The following is a 26,996-nucleotide window of genomic DNA, read 5'->3' as shown; positions in this document are numbered from 1 at the left end:
CTTACTGTGTGGGAAAACATGGACATTTATGGCTGAGTGGAAAAATAATGCAGAAGAGTTCAACTCTGAATGTAAAGAAGATTTAGAAACACCTTAATTTACTTCACATGTTTTCTTGTTTCTATGGCCCAAGAGTGAAGATCGATGTTTAAGGAAGTCTCGAAGAGCTTACTGAACAAGTACAAAAAATTTTTAGTTGATAAAAAGCAGTGTTAGAGTTTATCTGGCATCTGTTTTCTTTCTTTCTTAACTATATGTAAAATACATATACTGATGCTTTTGTAGGATCCAATAAAATACAGAACTATAATCATACCTAGCAGAAGCTGTCTCAGAGACTTAAGGGGCATCAGTTCTTAGATTTTCTTTGAAAAGGAAAAAGATCCTCTGAGGAAGACTAGAGGTACAGAAGGAAGTTCTCAGATAATATGCACTTAAATATTTGGAAAGCAATATCGATCGTAACTAAGAATACTTAAAAATTTCCCCAAAAAAGTTTCTGAAAGAATTTCGGCTCTGGCAGTCCAACCTAACGGACAGCCTTCATTTACCATTCTCCTCTGTAAGATGTGGATAACAACAGAGCTAAACTTGGTGTTGCTGCTGCGAGGATTAAATAATCCATCTAAAGAAAGCACAACACTTGGTACAGAGTAAACCACTCAATGAATATGAACTTCCTAGTAGCCACCAATCAAGTAAATACAGCTTTTCAAGAAATGGAAGAAGTAGATGAAGAAAGCTGCTACCTGTTGTACTCAAGCACATGATGACAGTGTCCTCTATGGAATGACTGTTCACCCAGACACCAGGGATTTTTAAACAGACAGAAGCCTTCCCTTATATCCAGAAACAAAAGCAGCCCCCACTGCAGTTTTATTTCTCCATTTCTGTAATCAGATCTGAATCTGAAAGGGTTCCTTCTTCGGACACAAGCCAACCCACACAGCAAATCTCTCCATACAGAGCCCACCCTCCTAACCCTGCACAGAAAGAAAAGTGCTCTCAAAGTCATCTGGAGAGACAATGTGCCAATATTTTTGCTTGCATTCCAAAATACAGCAAACTTCCTGTCCCTGGTACAGCCTACCAAGTTCCTTGGAAAGGTCACTGTTATGGCACTCGAAGCAATTCTCAGCCCCAGAATTCAGCTCTGTGAGGCTGAACACTGCTTCTATCTATTTTCAAGGCAGGTGCAAATTGTAATTTCTTTCTGCAGAAGAAACCCCTCTGAATTGTCTAGAGGCAGTTTTGCCAAATACTAAATTACAGAACTGCTACAAGAAAATCATTACTGATCTATCATTTAAAAATAAAAATCAGTATTGAAAATCTATTGTTCTATTCAACAACAGTAATAAACCCACTATCTTTTATATCACAACTATGACAGTATTTATCAGATAAGTCTCAATTTTTATATTCTTTGTCATAAAGTGAGAAACTAAGTTACTTATAACAAAATAATTTTTTAACAGCTTGAAAAGCTAAGTACATCAAAATAATAATTAAAAATAGAAACCAATTTACGTGAATTCAGTGCAAAATTTCCACTGCAGCTTTTTACTCAATGTGATATTTCAGGGTGGCTGAAACTTTTAAAATATAAGCTATATTGTAAGAGACACTGATACCCTTAAATTTAAAAATGCTATTTACAGAAAGAGCAATACCACTGAATACTAAACTAAGCCTATTAAAGAACTAAAAATCATCCTGTTTTAATGAGTAATAAAAATAATAGATGACTTTACAAGAAAACTTGGTAGCATATTTGAAAATAGACTGTGAAGTTTCCCAAACTCAAGTTTGATATAGATATAAATTTTCAGCACTTGCAGCCTATGGGATGTAGCAGTTTCCAAGTCACCTGCATGTCTTAAGCTTTTGCCCTCTACTCAGTCGCTTTGTTCATTGTGCAGATAAGAGGCTGATGGGAAGAGAGATGCTTTCATTGAAAGATCCCAAACAAATGTTCACAGAAAATGAAGATATTGTTCTAGAACAGAGACCAACTGTTCAGGTTAACAGAGCAAGAGTCTTCAGTAGTACACTGACTTGTATTTGGTACTGTAAAAGAGAACATGCGTATTCTTCAGCTCACAATAGCACTAGGTTAAAAAAAAGAAATTAATCACTGTATATCAGTAAGTAGATTCCCCCAAATGACCAAACATAAGACACAGACAAGTGAAAAATGGAGTTTTTCTTAAACTTTTCATGTAATTTCTTGTGGATTGAAACACCAGCAATACTTTCAAGATCAAATAGCTGGAAAACACAGATAAGTCATCATTTAAAAGTAATCTGTGGAAAAATCAACTCAAAATGAATCAAAGACATGAATGTAGGAGCTGAAACCAAAAAGCTCTTAGAAGAACATATAGGAGTAAGTTTTTGTGACCTTGAATTAAGCAATGATTGCTTATATGTGACACCAAAAGCACTAGGCCTGCCTCCCTTCCCAATCATCAAGCTGGACCCATTTCCTATATGCAATCACAGTCACTTATGCCCATGGATGGGAACAAGCAACTGCCTGAGGACATCCCTGCCTGGATGTCCCACAAGAACTCAGGCTCAGCACGTCTAAGTCCTGGCCTCATCATCTAGTCTCTCCACTACCTACTCCAAGCCTGCTCTTTTATTCCTCATTTTGGAGAAGGGCATCACTATCTACACAGACTAATGGATGCAGGTGGGAAAATCTACACACATTAGTAAAAAGGGTAAATTATAGAATTTTTAAAAAAGATATATAGCTTTCACCTGGCCGGCATGGCTCAGCAGTTGAGCATCGACCTATGATACAGGAGATGGAGGTTCGATTCCTGGTCAGGGCACATGCCAGGGTTGCAGGCTCGACCCTGGTAGGCAGCATGCAGGAGGCGGCTGATCAATGACTCATCACTGATGTTTCTCTTACTCTCTCTCCCTCTCCCTTCCTCTCTGAAATCAATAAAGACATATTTTTAACATAAAATAAAAATATATAGCTTTCATTCAGGATCACACTCACAAAAAGGCCAAAGAACTATTACAAATACAAAGAACTATTACAGATAGGTCTTCCTGAGCACTTTTTAGGAACAGAAAAGAATTTATTCAAAAGTAGCACACCTGTGATCTGTGTGTAAAATAGTTCATCAGAAATGCTTAACTGCTCCTCAAATGGAGGTATATATTCTCCCAGAGCACCATTCATTTTATTTGAAAAAAAGAAAGAAAAATGAATGGTATAAATAAAAAATCTTGTTGAAATTATTGCATATGGTAATATTTAGAATTCACAAATTAATAATTTCTTGCCTTTGACTATAAAACAGAAATCTCCCAATGAAAGATAACTAAGTCAAGCAGAATGGTTGAAGCTAAAGACTGCTAGTTTAAATTGCCTAAGTTCAATGTGTAAATATGGCTGTTTGTCTTGAAGGATTCAAATGCAAAATTAATCATCTTACTATAGCATTACAAATGATTTCCCCCTCCTAAAAATAGTTTAAAATCCCTACAGTAAATTCCAAGCATTTAATTAACATATACAAAAATCTCAGAATCAAATCACATGGTATTAAACTAGATTCATTTTTCTAGGAAAAAATATGAGACCATAATAGCATGATAGAAATTACTCTCACAAATCATCATTTCAGTAGCAAAACCATGTTATCCCAGGAAATGTAATATTGAGGTAAAAATGCATGTTGCTAATCAAAAGAATTGCTCTAAATTTTAAATGATGCTCTGCCACAAGGGTACCACAGCCTTCAAATTAATTCAAATAACAGATGGGGACACTGCTGTGCAGTAAAAATCCCTAATGACATAAATATAGTAGTAATCATTTTTTTCAAAATACAGAGAATGTTGATTACCAATGCACAGTAAATGGTTACCAAAATAGTCTCTCCAGTTGTCAGACAGCAACTTCCTCATAGCATATATTTTGTATAATATATACATGCAATAAAATTATTCACTGTCATTATACAATTCAAGGTTATCCACTGTAACAAAAATTTTATTTTGTAACCCCCAAAATTGAGCTGTTCATTTTCACATAATTTCATACAGTCACACATTCATATTATCTTCATTTCACGTTATAAATAGGATATCCAAATAACGTATCGCCCAAACCAGGACACTTCAGAGCATGAAAAAGGGCACTGCTATTAATTATGCTGGCACAAGAGGCACAAACTGGAACTTTCCTAGACAAAACCGAGATCCTCCATATAAGGAAACAAATTAAAAAAGGCTCCTTCATTTCCCCAATTCACATGCAGGGTCAAGAGGGAATTGGGGTAGAGACTTGTGTCTGACTGGAGTGCAAAAGAATAACAATTTCCAAAACAAAAACCAAGCAAACAAAAAATCAGGAGGAAGTGAACAAATATAGTACCAGTACTTCTGTATCTCATATGCTGCTATAATTGTGAGCTCATCAAATGACTTGTATGAGGCTTCTTGAGAAGATTATTAAGGAGATTATTGTTATTATTGCTTCCACCAACACTTCCTCAAATCCCCTTACAATTCCTATAATTATGTCAGGTAAGTGTACGTGGGAGTTAAATTTTCAAGACCCTGGGAAGAGGAAACTGCAGAATGAAAACAGAAAACTCTAGCCCTGGTGAGTGTGACCAAGCACACTCTCCCAACAGTAACTGGGCGGCATCTTATTAAGGGACGTGTGCTGTATACATCATTCCAGCAGGCTCAACTGCCACAAGCCATCAATGGCCCTGATTGTACTGTATACATAGAGAGCACTAAGTCCATGCAACTTTGCTGCTTTAAAAACTATATATGCTGTTCCTCTGACAAGCTCGCACAAACAGCAGTCACAACTGTTTCACACAGATTAGCAGCATCCGTCACCATCTAATTTACATTCAGTAGGAAGCGGTGTGTGGGTTTCTGATCATTCCTTTACGTCTACTACACAAATTATTCCTCCATGTTTTAAGCCAAAGAATCTCTGAATATGCACTACCAAACTTAAGTTTTCTTTCGGGTTGAAATTTACTATGTAGAGCTCTAATAAGAAATCAGTAAATTTATCTATATCAAAACATTCAACTAAATTCTCTATTTTCAAAATTTTCTTTTGCATATTTAAAAGCGTATTAAACAAAACTATTCAAATAAATTTCTAAGTCATAGTCCTACTGGAGTTATCATATACACTCCTCTCCATATTATAAAAAAAGTTTCCTTGGCTTTACAGAAAAGTAAACTTTTTTTTAAAAAGAGGAAATATAGACACATTAATAAAACTTTTCTTATCATATCATATAAATGTAAAGCTATACCTGTTTTACAGAAAAACAATAAATGATTAAAACCTCTCAGGACTGGTCTAGATTCTGTTCTCTTTCTTAAGTCTCTCAAATCTACTGGAATAGTTGTAAAAAAACAAAATGATACAACGTTAGTACTAAAAGATACGATAGTAAATTTTAAATTTTTTGAGGGCAGGGGCCTAATCCTTATCTGTTCTTCCCATTTGCTTTACACATCACAGGCATGTTCCCCAAATTGCTATTTTTATTTCTATAGATATTAATAAAAGGTATATGGATAATATAAGAGACTACGTAATTTAGAAATAATGTTGTTGAAATTCATTATATGTGATTGCTGAGGTGGCTTTACTTTCCCGACTCTATGCTATGCAGTGTTGCGCTAAATAATTCAGTCTGCACTGACTAGGTATACCCTGAGAGGGCAATGGAGTTCCTGGTCTAAAATGAAAATTAAGCCATTTCACAGAGGTAAGGATACAAATAATAAAGAATCACTATACTGTACGCCTAAAGGGGTTTATTGTGGGATCTCTCTCGTCCTATTTTCAAAGAGCTAGCTACCATTTATTAAACCACTGTTGGATGAGTGTCCGGAACAGTGGTCTATGCCCACCTTAGTTTTCCAGGATCTACAGACATCTCTACTTTCATCTGTGTAAATAAACAACACTTTCCTCAAAGAAAACTGGGTAGGAACAGATGGCTTAGGACAGGGTTGGCAACCTTTCTTCTGTCCAGTGCAAGAGTATATGAAGTTTATTCTATGTGAGCTTACACAACCTGTGTCGCAATGACTCACCTCCAGGGTCGTGCAGGGGCACCATAAACCTGTGTGATAACATGGGTGTGACTGTCTTCTAAAATAAACCTTCATTGACAAACAGGCAGCAGACCCGATCTGGCCCATGGGCCACGTAGGCCAATCCTCGGTTAGGTACCTGACAGGTAAACTCATTGCTCTCCGGTGATGAAGGTGGGGGGCTAGGGGGACTCCAAGGAAAATCAGATTTGTGTGAACAGCATCTATTTCCACTTTTGAGAAACCTCTATTATTTCCCATGCCAGGGCACATGTCAACCCCCCCCACTCCCTTACTGATGATAAAACCCAACCTGCTGCAAGCCTTCTAACAAACTCAAGGTATAAGATAAAATACTATGATGGGGTGTGCCTTTCCATCCCTAATGGTATCAATGACTGTACTGCCGAGTGGCTATCCGCCCCACCACTGAGGCAGTGTCCACGTGCTATGCTGTGACCGGCACAGTGACAGACGCACTAGCTTGGGATTCTGAGACCTTGACTTTGTGCAAAGGATGGGCCAGGTGACGAATGCTTTGAAATTACGCAAAAGACTGGGTGTTTATGCACGTATTTGCAGCTTTCATAAGATCTCCAGAAGGTTAAGCAAGAATCACTGCTCAAGCTGTTCTAATCAATACACAATGTAAAAATATTGCCCAGTACAGATGTGTATTAGGAGAGAAGGGGATCATCTGTTGGTGCCAGAGCCTAAATGTGACCACACACCCTGGTCATGCCTCATGTTCTTTCTTGGCACTCTTTTTTTTTTAAATTCTCATCTGAGGATATTTTTTCTCCATTGCTTTTCAGAGAGTAGAGGTGGGGGTGGGAGGAAGAGAGAGAAACATTGATGTGAGAGAGACACATCAATTGGATGCCTCCTGCATATGCCCTGACTGGGGCTGGGGACTGAACCTGCAACTGAGGTGCCTGACACTGGCCAGAATCACACCCAGGACCCTTCAATCTGCAAGCTGAAGCTCCAACCACTGAGCCAAACCTGCCAGAGACTTTCTTATCACTTTTGATGGTACTAGCCCACCTTGGTTTCCACAGCATTTGCTATTTCACTTCATGATCACGCTTTGTTAATACAACTGCCAAATCCTTTGTGACTGATGTGTGTACGAAGCAGAGCCTTTCTGGAAAGAAGGCTGAAGTTTCACCAAGTCTCACCCCCAAAATAAGTGAAGGATATTATTAAACATATGGGTTTATGTATAAAAACTCCATATGTATGTATGTATGCACCACTGAAAGCAATTAGGAAACAAGCATTTTAAATGCTAAGAAGGAAAAATGAAGACAGTTCTTATTTTGCTTTTACATGTCACTTCCACCCCAAGTCTTCCTTCTTGGGGAGGATGGGGTAGGGAGACAACATTTAAAATACAAAACCCATCTCAGTGATTCTCAGTGTCTAGCGTAGTTCCCATCCCCTATTAACAGTGCTGTGGGGCCTTGTGGTTTTACTTCAATTAGTGCCACCAGGCCTCTCCTTTGTACCCTGCCTATCAGTGGTTCCATTTTTAATAAAGATGAGCAACAAAAGATTCTCTCATTCTTTAATGTGCAATATGAATGGGAAAGGAACTCCTCGTTGGTCCGAGACTTGGGAGAGGCAGGCTAGAGGAGCCGTTAAAGGCAGGATTCTAGAACTGGCTGGCTGCTAGCTTCTTCCACTTCCCAGCTATGAGCAAAATATTCCCTTTCTCTCTGTTGCTGGTAGGTAGCCTTCTGTCAAAGAGCTATTGTGAGAATCAAATAAAATAATGTATATAAAATGTACAATAACCAGCATGACAATTAGTCCTCAATAAATGTTAATAATAATCATCATCCAAGAGTAAACACCAATAGCTTTGTTTGTCTGGGGAATACAGGACAGTTACTTTGAATACTTTTATGTGCCTGTCAAGAAGGTAAAAGCTATAGTTTTCTTCCTAATATTTTAATCATTCACAGTATAGTGCTATAAAAAAGTAGAAGTTCAATCAATACTTGTTGACCTTGACTGTGAAGACCACTATTGTCATTTTTACCATCACTACTATTGCGATTCCTCAAAATTTCCTTCAAAGAAATAATGGTGATATGCACTAAAGCAGGTTGGTTTGTTTTCATTTTCCTGTTAAGTGCATAATCTTGAAGGGAGGAGAGTTTATTTTGGGCAATCACACACATTCACACGAAAAGTTTAAAAAGTGAGACCCCTGTGGAGGTCAGGCAGGAAAAAGCGCAAGAACCTTTTAAGAGACTGGAGAATAGAAAAAGCATGTCTCCTTATGTATGTACACTGGCCAATGGGGAAAAGTGCTATTAACTACCTCCCTTTGCCAGTAATTGGAGCTATAAAAAAGAATATCATTACAGCAAGGTTAAGCTTGTGTATTTGTCTGAGGCACAACCAGTCAGAAAACTGTATAAGGTATTCTAATTTTCAGTGTATTCAGCAATCTAAGTATCAATCAACTTATAACTGATCTTCAGTTCAAACTACAGTGGCTATTCTTAGCAATACTTTTTCTTCCCAGTCGGGTCAGAAAATTGGCTGAAATCCTACTGCAAAACGTAAAGGCACCTTTTAAATTACTAAATGCAAGTCAGCGATTTTGGAGTCTGAAAAAGCTAAATTCCGTTTAAGTGATTAATTCCACTCCTATGCCAACAGTTACTTAAAATTATTTTAAAAGTTATAATAAGCTGCTAAAAAAATATGCCCTAGGGGATGCCATATTTGTGACCACAAACTTATTAACCTTAACATTTTACCACCATTAGAACAGGTTCTATTACCTCCTGATCAAAGTTATTCACTCCTCTGGCTTGCTTTATGACCACTACATTGAAATCTTCCCATAGGATTTCTCCAGCCCTGAACTCTCAAGATGCAAGGCCAGATTTCCAATTCCTTCTGAACTGAATTTCCCTTAAATATTTCATGCCAGCATATCCACAGATTAACACGCTGCCTTCCCATACCTCCTACAATCGTCACTAGAGTCACCCCTGGCATATGGAAAAGCTACACATCTCTACCCTATTGAGGGGTAGGTGTGGCCATGGAATTTGCCACTAAAAATGAAATGTTAGAGGGATATTAGGTGCATCGTTTCTGGGCAGACGCTTGAAGGAGCCAGATCCTCTCTTCTGCCTCAACACATGTGAAAGCATAAACAGGGGCCTACAGGCCTGGGTCCTGCAGTGACGATGGTGACACAGAGCAGACTACCAGCCAACTCGGATAAACATGCAGCACAAGGGAGAAATACACCTCTGCTGTTTGAAAGTACTGACATTTTGGAGTTGCTACCACAGCCTAACCTAGAGTCCCCTGACTAATGCACCCCCTACAATCTGCTTCTCCATCTGTGTTCTCACCTCTGATAAGGGCATCAGCACCCAAGCCAGTAACCTCAGGACTACTGAATGCTTGCCTCTTTCTCATATCCAAGGCCCAAGCACGAGTCCTAGAAGTCTCACCTTTGAAATAGTTCCAATTCACCCCCTCCTCTATATTCCCACTTCACTAATTTTGACTAGAGGGAATCTTTCCTCTTGATTATAACCCTAGAGCTTCCAAATATTTGTCACTATAATTCCAAATTTTTCCTGCTGTAAATGATCATCCAAAATGACACCAGAAGAATCCTTCCAGAGACTAAATCTGCTTAAGCCTTTCCCATATTTAAAGTCCCTCAACATTTTCTCATGGTTCATATTAGTGAACATTTGAGGAGTGCTTTTATAAACAGGCCCTGTGCTAGGCACTCCGGGAGCAAAGACGAATCACTTGACTACACACTGATTTTCAAACTATTTGCAGACTATGTTGCTCAAAAGTAGTATTTCATATAATGTTAAAGTTTGTGAAATCATTGATTCTTAAAATAAAAACTGGAGTGGACTCAAGCTCCTCTCTGAAAACTTGACTCACACTGAAATTCTAACAGGTTAGAGAGAGAGAGATGGGGGGGGGTTATCATCAGCTGAGCAAGGAAGGACACAAGTCCAAAGAGTCTACACTGAGCCTCTTCGGAGACTGCTACTGATATTAAGAGGTTACATGTATTAGAACACATATCATTACAACTCATTATTTACTAATATTTATATCGGAGTTCATAAACATTTGGGGCGCCAGTGGATTCTGTTATGATACCATCTGTTGTGTCCTGGAAGTGGTGGAAGGCGGGGGTGGGGAATACTGGAGCCATCAGTGTAGCCACAGGCTAAAGGTCACACTTCAGCATGCTACAGCGCTTCAAAATCTGCTTCCAAATTGCCTTTTGGGCCTCATCTCCTTTCATCCCCTCAGGTGCCTCTGTTCAGTACATTCCTATCAAGAAGAGCATTCCCTCTCTCCCAAACCCACCAAAACTCTACTCACTCCTTAAGAACTAGCTCAGTAGTCGGTTAATGTTTTCTGTGAAATCTGGTAAGAGCTTTTGGCAGTATCAGCTGACCTTTGGAATGAAGCATTTCCATGCCTATTACACAGTAATAGTTGTTTAACTAAAGGCACAGGAGCCAGCCTGTGCCTTTCCCTTTCCCCTCTCCTTCCCCCACAGGCAGGTATCCCCTCATCTCTAAGGGACTCTGTGCAACTTCCAACCAGGGGAGCAATGAGCAGCGGCAGCTCCTCCTGGGCTAAGCCCCTGAACTTGTATCCACGGCCCCCTTTTCTCTGACTTCCCAGTGAGACAGGGCAGCCCAGCCTAGGCTCTCCTGCTGCTGCTTCTATGCCCTTCCTTGTTTCACTGTCCTAAGTATATTTTTGTTGTCAGTGAATTCTTGCTAGCTTTTCTACAAAATTTTTTTTAAAAAAAATCTACCTACCTAGTGGGCCTCTAGCATTTATTTAACTATAGGCTAGCAAAGCATGCGTCTGTTTACATATGTGTGTGCTTCTGTGCATGTGTGTATGTGTACATGTAGTACTTTCCTATGGCTGCCATAATAAATTTCCATAAACTGAGTGGCTTAAAACAACAGGAATTTTTTCTCTCACAAACAGTGCTGGAGGCCAAAAGTCCAAAATCAAGCTGTCAGCAGGACTGCACTTCTTTGGAAGGCCCTGGGGGAGAGTCTGTTCCCTGCCTCTTCCAGCTTCTGGTGGGCTACAGTAAACCTTGGCTTGTGGCTGTATCACTCCAGTCTCGGCCTCCTGTCTGTCTCAAATCTCCCCCTGCCTTTCTCCTCTTGGAATGACACTTGTCATTGGATTTAGAGCCCACTCAGGTAATCCAGGATGATCTCAACTCAAGACTGTTAATTACATCAGCAAAGACCCTTTCCCAAATAAGGTAACAACCTTCCAGCAATCTGGACATAGACATAATTTTTTGGGAGCTAGTCTTCAACCCACTACACTGTTTGACTCAAAGGTACTCCATGGAATGACCATAGTTCATGTAATTTAGAATGCCATCACTTGTAACACAAACATTAGTTCACTACAACCAAAAAAAAAATAAGCTTATTAAACTAGGACATGGGATTAATTATAAGATGCATCCCAATTCCAGAGATATTAAAATGTGCACCTTAGAATCAGTGAATAAGGTTCATTTCCATTCTGAAATATATTCTCACGACACATCAGGACAAATTAAACAGCTTGTGGCTGAACAGTACAGCCAAGCCTCAGGGCTCTACCAGCAAAATTTTACTGCTGAGGCGGCTTCCCCTAGCCTCAGAATAATTTTCACCTTCTTTCCATGAGGTCAATATATCCAAATATAATTCAGTAAGTCGTAAAATAAGACATACATATTGGGCCTCTTCTAGGCTTGAGATAATTTGAGAAGTCGGAGATTGGGAAAGAGTTCTAAAATTCTTGAGCTGAAGCAGGAAGGGGTGTCGGCTGGAAGTATTGCTTCTTTCCTTGTCTAAAACTTGCTAAAAGGTCAGAAGGTAAAGAACAGACTATGTGCACCTGTGTGTGTACTGGGGTGGAGCCTGCAGCTACTTGAGATAAGCCAGAGTACCCAAGAACCTGTGGAGGAGTCATTCAGACAAGGTTTCTGATCTGTCGAGTGAACATCTGGTGGTCCTACTAGATCCTGTGAAATGTGCAATGGAAAGAGAAGACAGGATGCTGGCTCTCGGATGGCTTGGAAAGGCATATCCAAAAGAGAAGTGATAAAACTTTTATACATACCCGACTCCAACCTAATAAAGGCCCTCATAAAAATGCAGGGTTGAGATTCTGTTGTAGTTTTACAGAAAGATCATATAGTAGAAAATGGTGTCAGAGAATGATTGAATTCTCTTCTCACCCTATTTCACCTCTACTTATGCAGGAAGTCTGGGTTTTGACATTGAGATATAAGGTCCACTTTGCCCTATATTTTTCCTAAAAAGATTTAATTTTGGTCCTTGTATGCGAAATATAGAGGTATCAGGAAGACAATGCCATCAAAGATTTTGGGGGTGGTAAGAAAAATGTAGGACAATTTACTTTAAGTCTTTAAAAATGAACACATGTGGGTCATTAGAGGATTTTTTTAAGCAATAGACACATATATTATGAACAGTGTGTTGTGTGCCCATCATCCAAAAAATAATGGGAAATACACTTTCAATTAAAGTCATCTAAAGTCAAGTACAATTGGCAAATGCTTCTTAAATTCTGAAAGCCACACACACACACACACACACACACACACACACACACCAACAGCAGCTTAGTAAAGTATCATTTTAAAACAAATTCTTCCCTGGAGAAAACGTATTGCCAAAGCATCTGGACTATGCTTCCAGAAGGCATTTAACAAGTTACTATCATTTCCCAGACTCAACAGTGAAGCACTGGCTTTAAAATGAATTAAAATTTCTTTAGAAGAACAAGTCTCAGGCCTCCCACTATCACGGGGGGGGGGGGGGGGGTGTCAAGATGAGGGACTAGTCACAACATTGGGGAATAAAGAATTGTTTTCAAATTTAATTAACCATATATGTTCTTAGATCACAACCCAAAACACTCCCTGAAAGACAGGTGTGGCCGAAGTGTGTTTTCTCTACTGTTAAAGAGCAAAATAAATTTGACAAAGATAGTTCAATTCAGTAGTTAAGCATTCTTTTGGATAAATGGGCTGGCAGAAGAAGAGTCTGGAAGAAAATAAAATTCTTACATCATATGCAAAAATTAATTCCAGATGGATTAAAGACTTAAATTAAAAAATGTTTTAAACCTTCCTAGAATATCTAAGAGACTACATGTACAAGCTAGGGGTCAGGGAGATGCTTTTTAGCCAAGAGTGAAAAAGTATGGAAAAAACAGACTCATCTATCCATGTCAAAATTAAAAACTCTAAAATGGATAAATATAAACAAAGCCAACAGATAAGATGTATATAAGGAAAAAATGTATCTATAATGTATAAATAGCATCTAGAAATTGGCAAGGATAAGTCAACAATAGAAAAACCAGCAAAAAACTTGCAGAAGAGCAGTCTAAATGCTAATCAAACAAAAAGGGCACAAAATCACTAATAGGAAAATGCAAACTAATAGCATTTTTTTTTTTTAACTTATAATACATAATGTTGACATGGATTTGGAGAAACAGTATTCTCATACATCAATGGTGGGAGTGAGAACTGTTAAAGAGATTTTTTGGACAGCATTTGGTACATCTATTAAATCAATTCCTCTTCTCTAATGGGTTTTGATACTGAGATAGAAGACTCCCTATTTTTTCTAAAAAGATTTAATTTTGGTCTTCCCATGTGAGGTGAAGAGAATCAGGAAGACAATGCAATCAAAGATGTTTTGGGGGAAAGAAATAAAAGATATGAGTTAGAAACCAGAGAACATCTTAGAAACAATAAACAAATTAATGACATTATGTACATGGATGTTTGGTGAAGTGTAATTCACAGGAAACAATAACTAGAAACAAATTGAACAGAGATCAACAGAAGAGTATTTCCACACCATGGAATATTATGCAGCCATCAAAAAGAATGAATTTATTTTATATCAGATCATTAAGAAAGATTTCTATAAGTAATATAAGCAAGAGGCCAAAAAGTAGGTATACTATAAAAGTATATATAATACAACCCCATCTTCATAAAGTAATGACAGACTTATGTTTCAGTATATGTCGTTGTATGTATATCTAATGTAGACGTAGGATTATATGAGTATGGAGAAAATATGAAGGCTATACACTGAATTATCCAAGTGGATCATGTAGGAAGGCAGGGTTGGGTTGGAAGAATGAAGGCTGAAGTGAAGTTAAAAAAAAAGCAGTAGCTAAAATGCCCTAATTTATGTAAAATTGAGAGAGAGAGAGAAAGAGAGAGAGAGAGAGAGAGAGAGAGAGAGAGAGAGACAATGGAGAAAAGATGGAAGGACAGTCACCAAAATATCAATGATGGTTATCTTGGGGTGTTCACACTTTGAATGACCTTTAGTTTTAAAATATTTCTGTTTTCAAATTCTTCATAATGAACTATTCACATAATAAATATGACATCAGATTTAACATAATAGTCATTTTGTTAATAATCAGGGGGAAATAAAGTTTTGTTACATTGTGACAATTTAAAAAAATGGGACAGACTATAAATGGTATTTATACTTAGTTTATATATTTCCCTCCTCTCTAGTCTCCACTCATTAGCATGGAACTCCTACTGTATCTACCCCACAGTGTTCAATTGCATAGTCTACTCAGACTAATATCTTCCCCTGCTGGGGATCGAGCCCGCAACCTGGGCATGTGCCCTGACCAGGAATCAAACCTCGATCTCCTGAATCCTAGGTCGAAGCTCAACCGCTGAGCCACACCGGCCGTGCTAAAAGACAATCTTAAAGCCTTCTAGTGCTTCACTTATGGCAACTGTCACCTCAACCCTCTGATAAATACTATTTATAGTCCTCGGGTGCCAAGTTGGTAAAAGAGTATGTTTTTTATTCCCCATCAATCACACCCCATACACAGAAAAGAGAGTTAAACTAGGCTTTTCTTCTTATCTCTGGTTCCCTTCTTCATAGCCATTCCATTGAAGTTGACATTTACAGAGATATTCAACAGAAGAAATGAAATGACAGTCAAACAATCACATTTGCTTCTCTCCCCGTCTGAAAGTTACCTGTGCATCTCTATTATTTATTCTCTCGCATCAGCACCCAGCTTCTAAGCTTCAGCAGGCTCTCAAGCTGCTGTAGTCCATCTCTTTGAAGAGAACAGGAATTCGTGTAGAAAACTAATGGCACAACATGTAGCACTTAAGAGTTCATTATGGGTTACATGTAAAAAATACAATAAAATTTTTTATAAACTTGTCAATTTATTTTTAGTCTTTAAAACCAAAGAGCGGCAACCCTAGTTTATCAGCTTAGTTTCACTCAATGCACAGGAAGTGATCAACAACGAAGTATCTGTGGTGACCTCTCCATGACTTGAACTCAAATATATTATAGTTGTAAACACACAACACGGTTTTACTAAGGCTCGCATGTGATTATTTTATTTTCTACAATGGAAGGGGATACATCCTTTTAGAGGACTGGCCACAATGCAACAGTGAACATAATACTTGATTACTACATCCAGGTTAATAAAGAAAATATTAATCACAATTATCCAATCTCAGAAACAGAGGTGATACCTAGTTATGAATATCAACTGAAGAAAACAGAAAGGAAGTTTAAAAAGAGTAAACACACATGAAACCTGGAGGTTATTTATAAATATCCTGAAGAGAACCAAGAAAAAGGACACTAGGATTTAACTTTTATTGAAAAACAATTATACCAAAAATTGAACAAAGGGCTCAGAAAATTACAGAATATGATAAAATTATTGATAGTATTCTACTAGTAATCAAAGAAATACAAACTAGAAAAAGTGCCAATTTTTAAAATGTCTAAATTATAAAACACCTGATATCCAATGATGGGCTTAGTCATTCACTGGTAATGGTACAAACTTCCTGGAGATAAGTTAGCAATACCTATCAACAATCTAAAAATAATAATAATTTCTGAATAATCATCCCATTTCCAGGAACCCCAAATAATGAAATGATGTAAAAGTGACAAATCTAGGTACAAAGATATCCTCAAAAACATGATACTCAAAACCACCAAATGTCTAACAACTAGAAAATCATCGGGTAAATAATGGTTTATTAGTAATAAAAGGATTCTACTTACTCATGACCATTTTATTTTCAAAAGAATATTAATGACAGAAAATGCTCATGATCTAATGTAAAATTTAAACATAGTTTGGTGTCACTTTTAGATATAGTCTCTATTTACAAGCCATGTGTGCATAACAGGAAAATGTTAATCATGGTTACAGAACAAGTTATATAAAAGTATGCAAGCCAAAAAGGAATGTGAGGAGTGCCTTATAACAATAATTCCTACAAGTACACAACTTTTTATGGCTTACTTATAAAGTACTTCCACCTCTAATAAAGGGCCTTTTAAGCAGAATCACTTCAAGGTTTTAGCTCATCCTTGGGGATGAAGAGAGGAGAGAAAAGGGCAAGAAGTTCATACTATCATGGCTAAGGAAGAACCTGAACAAAGAGATGCCAAGGAATTGAGGGCCAATACACAGCTATTTTAGTGAGTTTTGAATAGGAAAAAAAGTGAGGGCATCAAAGCAAAAATCTGAGTAGCAGAGGCTGTTAGGTGTCTCTGAATGTTCCCCTTTCCTGCAGTAAGAGCCCCTGGGCAGTGTGGCCAGTTAAAAGGCTTTAGATCCTTGCCCTCCTGCCCACATAGGAGTGTGTAATTCCTGATCAATGAGACAGATGTAAGTGATGTGCAGTAGAGAATTGGTGGTAAGACAAATCCTTTTGCCTTTCCTGCTACGTGGGATGCGGACATGAAGGCTCGAGCTTCAGCAGCCATTAAGGACCATGAAGAGAAAACTACCTAAGGATAACGGAGCAGAAACACATGAGCAACCTGGGTGTTTGATTCTGTAGATCTGCTGTATCAGTCCTGGACTCTGCACCTTCAGACTTCTTTTATATGAAAAAGAAAGAAAATGTCCGTGTTGTATGCATAAGCCACTATATAACTCAAATTAACCTTAACTGATGTACCTGGCCATAATGAGCTTGTGAAAATTTCTTCTGAGCCTTTCTGTTCTCAGTGGCTCCCTTCCTCTTAATTGACCAAAAGACAGGACAAAAATAAACAGGAAAAACAAAACTGGAGAATATCTGTATAAAGCTTTATATTACTTACTTTAAATAGGTAATCGGAACCCTATTCTAAAGCTCTTTACACATCACTAATTAAAGTGTTTTAACCTGGATCTGGTGATTGATTTTGTGGGTCAATGGTTCAAGGTGAAAATGGATCTTGCATTATTTTAAATGTTAACCTGAAACAGACTGAAATTAAAGATCTTGGTACATAAGCTGCTGAGGACCAGGAATGACAATGGAATAGATGTTAGTTCTTTGACTCCAACCATCCTTGCTTGCCCAGTGCTGCTAAAGGCAGAGACGCAATTCAAAGTAAATATCAATCACGAATACAGCCGCTGCACAGATGGATGTCCTGGAGTTATTCAAGTTGGCTTCCTCAGGCATTTCATTAAGCTTTTTTGTGTGAATAGATGACAGAATCTGCTATAACCAGTGCTTCCTAATTACCTACAAGGTAACTGATTATGTTTAAAAATAGAAAAGTAAACATTTACCCTTTTCTGGTTCCCTTTGATATTTGAACCTAGTTCCCTGCTAGAAGAAAAATACTGTCAATGTGTACTAATTATCAAGAGCAAAATTTCATTTCTAACACCTAGTCTGGTATTGAGAAAAGAGTCATTTAAAAAGAAAAATTTGACCACAGAAACTTTTCCGTACTGAGTGGAGAAAAACAACAGTACATGACTTATTTTAAATCTTCACAGGGATAGACACATAAGCACTGCTCACAGATCACTACATTCCCTTCTAAGCTATAACCAGGCCTAATCATAACTTACTGTAGATGTTAAATATTAACCTGAATAACACATATCTTCATAACCGTAAGACTTCACACTGCCTTTTAAATTCAATGACTAGGTACTTATTAAACAACCATTAAGCCATCAAAGCCCAAGTGTATTTAAGTACTTCAAACTAGGTTTAAGAATTAGCAGAGTCAATTAAAGTGACTTGCCCTATAATGATAAGAAATTTGTCCACAGGACCGGAAAAGGGCTCGGGGACATTGTTTTGCCCTTCTTTTACTGCTACGTAATACTCCTGCAACAGCATAAAAGGAAACTCACTGTCTGGGATTAAGACACCAAGGTTTCAAGTCAATCTTGGGCTATTCTAGGAAGATGACAACTGTACCAAATTAGCAGTTGTAGTTTTGTAACACTATTTAAACCAAGTGGCTTGTTTTGCTTAGAAGTAAAATCCCTGGTGCCCTGAGAAGATGAGACCATGGATAGTTAAGTGGTTAGCTAACCGTCCAATCAGGCCTTTTCTTTAGTGTAGTAAGAGCTGGCTAGTTCCAAAGATTTATGGCATTCTAGTCCATAAACGGTTAAAAATGCAGTGACACAGCTACAAGGCATATGTAAAGGGGGCATCTTAATTTCAGAATGAAAGAACAAGCAAGAAAGCAAAAAAATCCAAAATTAAGTTATAATTTCTAAAAATAATTTATTTAAAATATTGATAACTAATGACCCTAAGAACCATTATTTCATCATGATGGTCCATGAGTCTCTATTTTTCCTACTGCTGATTTTAGGACTTACCATCTTAGTTCCAATTTATATATTTAAGTGTATAATGTCTATCTCAATTGAAGCAAAAGTGAAATTCGATTTCAGACTTGCAGAGGTCATAAGATAGCTTTAGAAATATATTTTGGACCTTAAAAATGTTAATACTGAAACTTGCTCATTCATTTATTAAATGCTTATCAAGTGCTTCCTACATATTGAAATACTTTAGCAGGTATTTTATATTTTGTCAAGTATGACAAAATAATACATAAACCAGCAATGAAAGTTATTTTTCAGGTTGGGTAAAATAGCTGGTGTTCTTAAGATTGATAGTCTTGCTGAAGACAAGAAGTAGTTTATGAGTTTTCCTAGAACTGCAGCTCAGTAAGTGAAAAGACAGATACCTCAGGAATCTCAAATAGAAATAAAAGAGTTTACAAGCTGGTCTACTAGAACTTGCTATTTCAATAAGGCAAGCAAATCAGCAAGAGTCGAAAATATTCTGCCCTTAAACTATGATGCAGTCCATTACAATGGTGGAACCAGCTTTCCTTTTACATGTGAACAGAGCACCCCAAGATTTTTACTGGCCATGTATATACTCATTTAAGACTTTCAAAACAGTCATCGAACTTGAAAAGTAAAAGGAGCTATGTCCAACACCTGTCTTGTGGATCTAATTGTTTATCACCATCCATTGTCCTCTACAAGGTCCTCTCCTATTGTTTTCTCGTAATGTTTAGGCACGGCCCATTGGGATAGGTGATAACTAGAGGAAAGTAAAAGTATATGATATATAAAACAATATTCAAGAAACTTTCTTCTTCACCTACTATGTGTATAATATTATAGCAGGTACTTCTTTCCTCCTGACAATTATATAAGTATAGGTGCTCAGAAAATAACTACCGACTCAGTAAAGGAGCAATGAGTACATGCTAAAAAAAGATTCAAGTGTCCTGGTGGAATGTGATCAGACTCACATGTGATTCTGGATTAAGTTAAAAGTTCCTTTCCTAACTTCCTGCTCTGTTTTCTCCCAAGCTCAATCTTGGGTTAGTTAGTTCTTAGCACTTTCTCTCTGATAAAGACCTTACACCAACCGCCTTTTTATAACCTGTGGATTATCAGATCAATAATCCAGAATACTCAAAAGGAAATAAACTGAAGTCACCCAGAGCATTTCCCTGTTTCTTTATTTGTACAAGGATAACAAAATCTATTATCAGTGGACTTCTGTTGCCTAAATGATATACTGTGCAGCCTGCCCCACGCTGGTGGGCACCTCCACTATACCAATCTCATAGGTGTATAGTGTTTTGCAAAACATGTATTTTACAGACAGTACTGCATTTAATTATCACAGTAGGTAGCTACACAAGAACGTAAGCTACATGAAGACAGAGGTTTTGTCTTGATTTGTTCAGTGCTGTAGTCCCAATACCTCTAACAGGGCTTGACACATAGAAGGGACTTAATAAATATTAGCTGCTCGAATATACAATTAGTGAATAACTGAGATGCATGGGCAAGTACAATGTTTGCCCATTTCTTCTGCACGAAAAAACTACAAATCAAAGGAATTGAGACCTGACCAAGATTACATGGCTATGAAATGGCAATATCTGTAACTAAACACAGGTCTCTAGGGTCCGAACCCAGCATCCTTTAAGCTACCACCTCTGTCACCTGGGGTGTCCCTCTTACCATACAGACTGCAAGGGAAATGAAGTGACACACAGGCATAGAACATCTTCCTGGAGCAAGGCTTATATTGAATTACTTCAGAAAAAATATTACACATATATACATGTATGTATATATAATAACCATCACGGAGTACACTTTGAGAACTTACATTAATCTCAAAGATAAAACATGGATCTAAAAACACCTCTGACATTTGCAAACAGCCACTTGGAGCCTCTCTTTGATCTGAGGATCCATGTTTCTGCTCCCGCAGCACTCGGGGCACTTAGATAGTAGTTAGAGAAGCAGGCAGCACAAAGGCAGGGACCAGGGTCCCCCCAGTCCCGGACACAGCTGGGGCTTCGAATCAGCCCTGATTCCTCTGTGCAGCTGGACAGGAGAGACTGCTGCTGATCCATCTAAACAGCTGCCTCCAACTCCTACCGTCTTTTTTTCCCTCTCTCCCTGTGGGTCCATACAGCCTTGGTCTTCCCTTTCCTTTCAGCAAACAGGGCCATCAACTTATCTTTCACTGCTCCAGACCAGAATTCTTGGAACTGGGATATGTGTCTGGAGTAAAGCCAACATTTCTCAAGGGGTTCAGCATCACACCTGTAAGAGAATCAATTTCCAGATCCCCAACTTCCATCGGTGTCTTCTCTAAAAATTGATCTGCCCGAGACCATGACAGTGATGGAGGGGCTCCGTCCCAGGATGAATGGAAGCTGTCCTTCAACACCTCTCCTTCACAATGGCCCTCCTCCACTTTACAAAAGTCCTGTATTTGCACTACCTTCCCCAGATCTTTCTAAGCTGCCAGGGTGACCAAAAAAGGGAACCAATAAAATGCTAATGTGGAGGAGGGAAAGTCTCCAGTATTTGGGACTCCTTTTGTAAGTCAGATAATTTAATATTTAAATACCAAGAGCCTTATGGTCAAAAGAAATACAAAACACTGGGTTTGACTTTATATACATTTTTTGTTATAGAAAGTATCACAGAATGATCAGTAAGACACTTTTAAACATAAAAATATATTACCTAGGGGTAGAATTCTGTAGGAGGAAGGAAAACCTAAAGACAACTTTAAGGAGAAAAACAAAAGGTGTCAAATTTTTAACTGTTGAAGAATTTATTCATGCATTTTAAAAAAATCATTGATACTGAGAATCAAATATAGATCCTATTAGAAATTTTTAATTGATGTAACTTAATTTAAAAGGTCAATATTTATAATATGCTGAAAATTATATCCTTGCAACTACTTAAATTAGGATGAAGTTTTAGGAATTAGCTTAAAACTGTGCTTAGGGTACAGAGTTTTACAGACTCTTTAAAGCAGAGAACAAAAAAGTTGAAAGAACACTGCTCTAGACCAAGCCTTCCAAGCCTTTCTAGGATGAAACACTGAGGAGACAGAGAATCGATGATCTCCCACCTGGCCAGTTTTGAGCCTTCTCTCCACCCTCTTCTTGGTCAGAAATAAATTTATTAAACCTGGTTCTACAGCCAAGTTTCTAAGATTAGTGATCAGTTTAAATGTCTGATGTTCACTGCATTGCTGACTGGGGTTAGACCTTGGCTGATGAGATGCATCTCACTCCTCTGGAAAATAGCTAGAGTACTTTTCTTTTGAGTTCTACAGAAAGATTCATGAGGCAATACCCATAAAAGCTCACTAATTTTATATTTATCTTATCAGACGATGACAAATTTCTCCACTGGGGAAGTAATAGTAAATGCATCTATCTGACTTGCAGTTCATGAGTGACAAGTTAATGCAAAGAATTGGAGAGTCCTTATTTATTATGTAGTTAATATTCTAAGTATGGCAAATGTATTGAGGAATTATCTCGATACATCTTGTACCCTAAGACCCCAGACTCCACTTTTTTCCTCCTTTCTCTGATTTCTTACTTTCTTCTTCCCTGCTGCCCTTTACCTCTTTTCAGCCACTCCTTTGGGAAGTAGAAAGTTGTCTACATATGATGGATGGGGCTAGCACTTAATTCGGTGTCTACACTGTTTTAAAAATATTGACTTTCCGGTCCTTAGGCACTCAGAGAGACAGTGGGGCTATTTAGAGCAGATGTTAGACCTACTCTAAACCTACTCCCATTTAGTCTGAGGAGGTAGTAGTATTTGAGATAAAAAGTCTGTCTTTAGAGTTCAAAAGCCAGCTGGAAATCCCACTCCACCATTTACCAGGTAGGTCAATTTCTCTGAATCTCAGGTTCTCAAAGTCCTTAAAATGGGGTTGCTGAGGATTTGAGACAGTATACATCAAGTACAATGTACCTTCACATAGTAGGCATTCGATAGTCAACAGTTATAAAATCAGATGTTTAATGTTCTTTAATTATTGCTTAAAATTCACCAATTGTTTTCTCTTGGCAAAATGTCAACGAGTGGGATGTTTTTCAATTTCTTTCTAGTCTCTTTTAAAACAAGTGATTTGGAAAATGACGACCTTTCACATTTGTGTGTGTGTGTATGTGTGTGTGTGTGTGTGTAAAATGTACCTGCAATACTAAAACCAGCAAAAGGACAAACACAGGGTGAGGACTGCATGAAGCTTGAGACTCCCCATATAGCATTTATAAATATGGCTGCATGTCCTAAACATGTTCTAAGCACTGCTGTGAATGAAACACGTTTAAAAATAAGCATGGAATCTATGATCAACTCCTGTAAAGTTTATCCAAATATAATTGGTAAGCAAACACTTTCCCCCATCAAACTAGCAAAGTTTTTGTTGTTTGTTTTTAAGATACTTAACCATTCTTGTGTTAGTATGAGTATCACCTTTAGTCTCTACATCAGTTTGACAATCTGTATGTATCAAGGGCTTAAAAAGGATTCACATGCTTATTCAGCAAGTCAGAAATATATCCTAACCCAAACTAACAGAGTTATGTACAAGAGTGTTAACTGTATCGCAACTTATAAGAGTAAAAAATAAAGCAGCTTGATGATCACCACAGGGGACTTGGTTATGCGGTATAGCCATCCCATTGGATATTACACAGCGATTAAAAACAAAACAAAAATATTTAAATAAGATGGGATTGTTAAGTGACAGAAGCACGGCATAAAGCGGTATTTGGCTGTGATTCCAAATCTGTGTGTGCCATTGTGATTCTCAAGCGGTAATAAGAAATTTACAATAAAGAACTGGAATTACACAGTGATCAAAATCCATTCCACAGCTTGAAAGGATACAGTGTTAGACTTGCTACCCACGTCCTAATTTTAAAAAGAAGTGTGGGATGAGTACACTGCTGATTCAGATCCTTTTTATGAATGGTGGGGATAAGAAAGTGAATAATAAAGCTAAAAGTTATGTCTGCAACTGATACTCAGCCTCTTTAAACTTTCAGTTTAATGAAGCCTTTGGGTAGCTTTTACACCACATGCACCAGTGCTCTCTGCCTGGCTAAGAAGTTTTGGTGGAATGTGCAGAGATGAGACAAGGCTGGGAAAGGTGTGGAAGACTCATAGCCTTCCAATATACACAATTTTGCACAGTGAAAGAGGAAATGAAACACTGAAAACACACACACACACACACACACAGATTCAGATCTCCAGATACATATTTAAAACGCAAAACACTTTCCCACCCCCACTCTAAGCAGGAATGCCTGAAGATACCACCTGTCCCTTTCTGGATTGATCTGTACTTCATTATAGTTTTAAAACCCCTCATTTATTCCCAATGCCCACCACAACCACCACCAACCAAACAAAGCTAGCAGGCATGCCTAGTTTTCCAGCTTTCATGAACTTTCCTCCATTTATTTTTCACATCAGCACTTCGAAGGTCTAATCTAACCCCACAGATAAGAAACAGAGTAAAAATGCCGTGGGCCATTTACACATCTCATGTTACGCACTCTTGTACTCCAAAAAAGAAAGAGTAACCCTGTTCCTTGTGACTTGAAATGACATCTTTCTGCTCAGTGCTCTTCTAACCTGGCCTGTGTGACCACAGCTCTATCTGCCTGCCAGCCAGACGCAGCCCAGGTGCTCCCAGCAGCCCCACAGCAGAGCAAGCTTCTTCCTGCAAACAGTCTGAAATCGTATGAAACCAAAATCAACTGAAGTTATTGTGAAAACACAAGAAAAGACAAAACACAACTAAATTGCCACCTGACTTGTCACTACTCTCCAGCTGAAAGGCGTCTGCTTGCTTGACCACTATGCTCATCTACTTCTTTGCAGATGTCACACTGCAGAACCAACAGCTGGGGGATATCTGGTTAGTTTCTGATGGTCATTTTTCAAGAAATGCCTACAAGCATGCCTTCGTTCTGAGCTCGGGTTCCATCTATATAGGTTTGGGGGATTGAATTTTTTTCCAGGGTGGAAATACGCTAAGCTAATAAGTAACCTTAAGTATACCATCACTTCTGCTGAAAAACATTTTCGACACACAGCTCAATTCGGTTAAACAAAACAGACAAGCTGTAATAAAAGGTCTCTGAGAAACGTGATCCCTTTCATGGGTCACCCAGGAGCTTTTTCCTCTTAAAATCTGCTGCTTCTTGTGGGGGGTGGGGGAGAGAGCATCCAAAAATACAGATGCCACCCAAAGCAAAATTATTTTGTAAGAAAGTTGCCTAAGATAACTCTTCAGGGTTTCCCAGGTTGAGTAATTCTTGCAGGCGGGTGGGAGGGACAGCTCGCCTCCCAGATTAGCATCTGCAGAGGTTTTCCCTAGGTTGGTTTTTTTTTTTTTTCCAGGCGTCCTTTTTAATTATACTGCAAGGACTCCCGATTTCCACATCTCTAAGCGGCTGCGGGGGGAGTGGGGAGCGCCGCGCCAGGGCTGCGGCAGCCGCTCGGCCAGCTCCGCGCCGGGGGGCGGCGGCCCCTCCCCGCCGGGTCCCACCCTCCCGGCACCCGCGCCGGGGCTGCGGTCCGCGTCCGTCTGCCCCGCGCCGGCGGCCGGGCCAGGACTCACCGCTGTCCAGCCGCGCGATCTGGGGCAGCCGGTAAGTGCTGACCAGCAGGTCGAGCGGAACGGCCACCGAGCTCCACTTCACATCCTTGAGGCTGCAGCCCAGCGAGGGCGCCGGGTCCATCTTCCCCGCCGCCTCCTGCCCCGCGCTCCCGCCGGCACCGCCGCCGCGGCTCGCGCTCGAGGTCCGGGACGCGCGGGGGCGCCGGGCAGCCCGGGGACGCGGCGGCTGCAGCGGCCGGGAAGAAGGGGGCCCCGCGCCCGGACTCAGCTGCCGCTGCGGGGCATGGCTGCGGCGCCCCGCGCGCCCTCAAGCCCCGAGAGGACTCGCAGCAGCCCCGCGGCGGGCGGCGGCGGCCGGGGTGGCTGCGGCGGCTCCCGCTCCGCCTCCTCCTCTGGCCCCGGGTCTGCAGCTGCGGCGGCCGCCGGCTCGCCTCCTCCTCCTCTTCCCCCTCCTGCCCTCCGCCTCGAGCGAGTGAGGAGGAGCCGCGGGTCTGAGAAGCGCCATAGCAGCGCTCCCAGCACTGACTAATCAACAAGGTGCAAGCAACGCCTGCGCAGCTCCGGGAGACGCCGCCCCCGCCCCCGCCTCCCCGGCGCCGGCCGCTCCGCCTCCCGCTCGGCCTCCGCCCGCCCGGCCCGCGGGCTCCGGGAGGCGGCGGCTTCCCGGCCCCGCGCGCTCCGCGGGCTTCAGCTCTCGCTCCCCCGTCCGACCGCCCCGGCGCCCTGCAGCCTCGCTGGGCCCGCGGCGCGCCCCGGCTCCTTCCGGGGCCCCAGGGGGAGCGGGTGGGCTCCGGGGTCACCGAGTCCGGGTGTCCATCGCCCGCGCCCCCTGGAGTTGCTAAAACCCGACGCAAAAGGGACCTATGTCGGTGCTCACCTCTTGCACGGCTGGCCAAGGCCAGCGCGCCGCGCTCCTGGGCGCTTCTCCCCGGCCCTGCAACTGTGCCGACGGGGCTGAAAGTTAATCCCGCCAAGTCTAGACTTTGGCCGCTGGGCAGAATGCAAGAGGCCGAGGCAGGGAGAAAGCTCATGGACGGTCGGCGCCCGCGCAGGGGAAGGTGACAGTCCTTGTTCAGTACCTCCATATAGGACCCAGCTCGTGGAGAGCGCCGCAAACGCGCCCGGGGACGGGCAAGCTGCGCTCCTGGGAGCCCTGGGGCCGGCTGTTTCCCCATGCTTTCCCCGCTCACTCAGCTCTCCCATCTTAAAGGCTGCGATCGTTTCCCTTGATACACGTACCAAGGCATTAAGGAGTTTGGCAATATTGCACAGCTCGTGGATGGTCGTGCTGGGGTTCAGCCCCCCCAGTTTGCTCTCTATGGTAAATCATTCTGTTCCCTCGGTGTTGACAGGGCCTGCTCTCTGCGGACAGAGCTCAGAATGTAAAGGTGGCAGCCAGACTGTTTCCTCAGGCAGATCCTGACTTTTGTGTGTTCATTATCCTACACTAGCAAAGGTGAGTGGTTGCCAGGAGAATGGGTTGCATATCAGTTCTTCCTCTTTTTCAACA

General features: G+C 40.2%; 1 protein-coding gene across 7 annotated transcripts in view; it reads right to left on the bottom strand.

Annotated features, from left to right (window-relative positions):
- The window catches only part of GAREM1 (GRB2 associated regulator of MAPK1 subtype 1), a 172,733-nt gene extending 146,736 nt beyond the window's left edge, over positions 1-25,997 (bottom strand). For 4 of the 7 annotated variants that reach the window (XM_081150226.1, XM_081150227.1, XM_081150229.1 and 1 more), the window contains exons 1-2: positions 25,487-25,997; positions 24,496-24,594 (exon numbers count right to left, since the gene is read on the bottom strand). In XM_081150226.1, coding sequence (XP_081006352.1) covers positions 24,496-24,594; positions 25,487-25,607 — 220 coding nt within the window. In that variant the 5' untranslated portion in view covers positions 25,608-25,997. The remainder of the gene's footprint in view (positions 1-24,495; positions 24,595-25,486) is intronic. The other 3 variants (XM_081150228.1, XM_081150231.1, XM_081150232.1) reach the window with 1 other exon arrangement.
- Positions 25,998-26,996: the final 999 nt, after the last annotated feature.

This window comes from Miniopterus schreibersii, assembly GCF_964146895.1.
Source record: "Miniopterus schreibersii genome assembly, chromosome: 10".
Taxonomy (NCBI): Eukaryota; Metazoa; Chordata; class Mammalia; order Chiroptera; family Miniopteridae; genus Miniopterus; species Miniopterus schreibersii.
The sequence above is the reverse complement of the archived record's forward strand: the minus strand, read 5'-3'. Positions and strand labels throughout refer to the sequence as shown.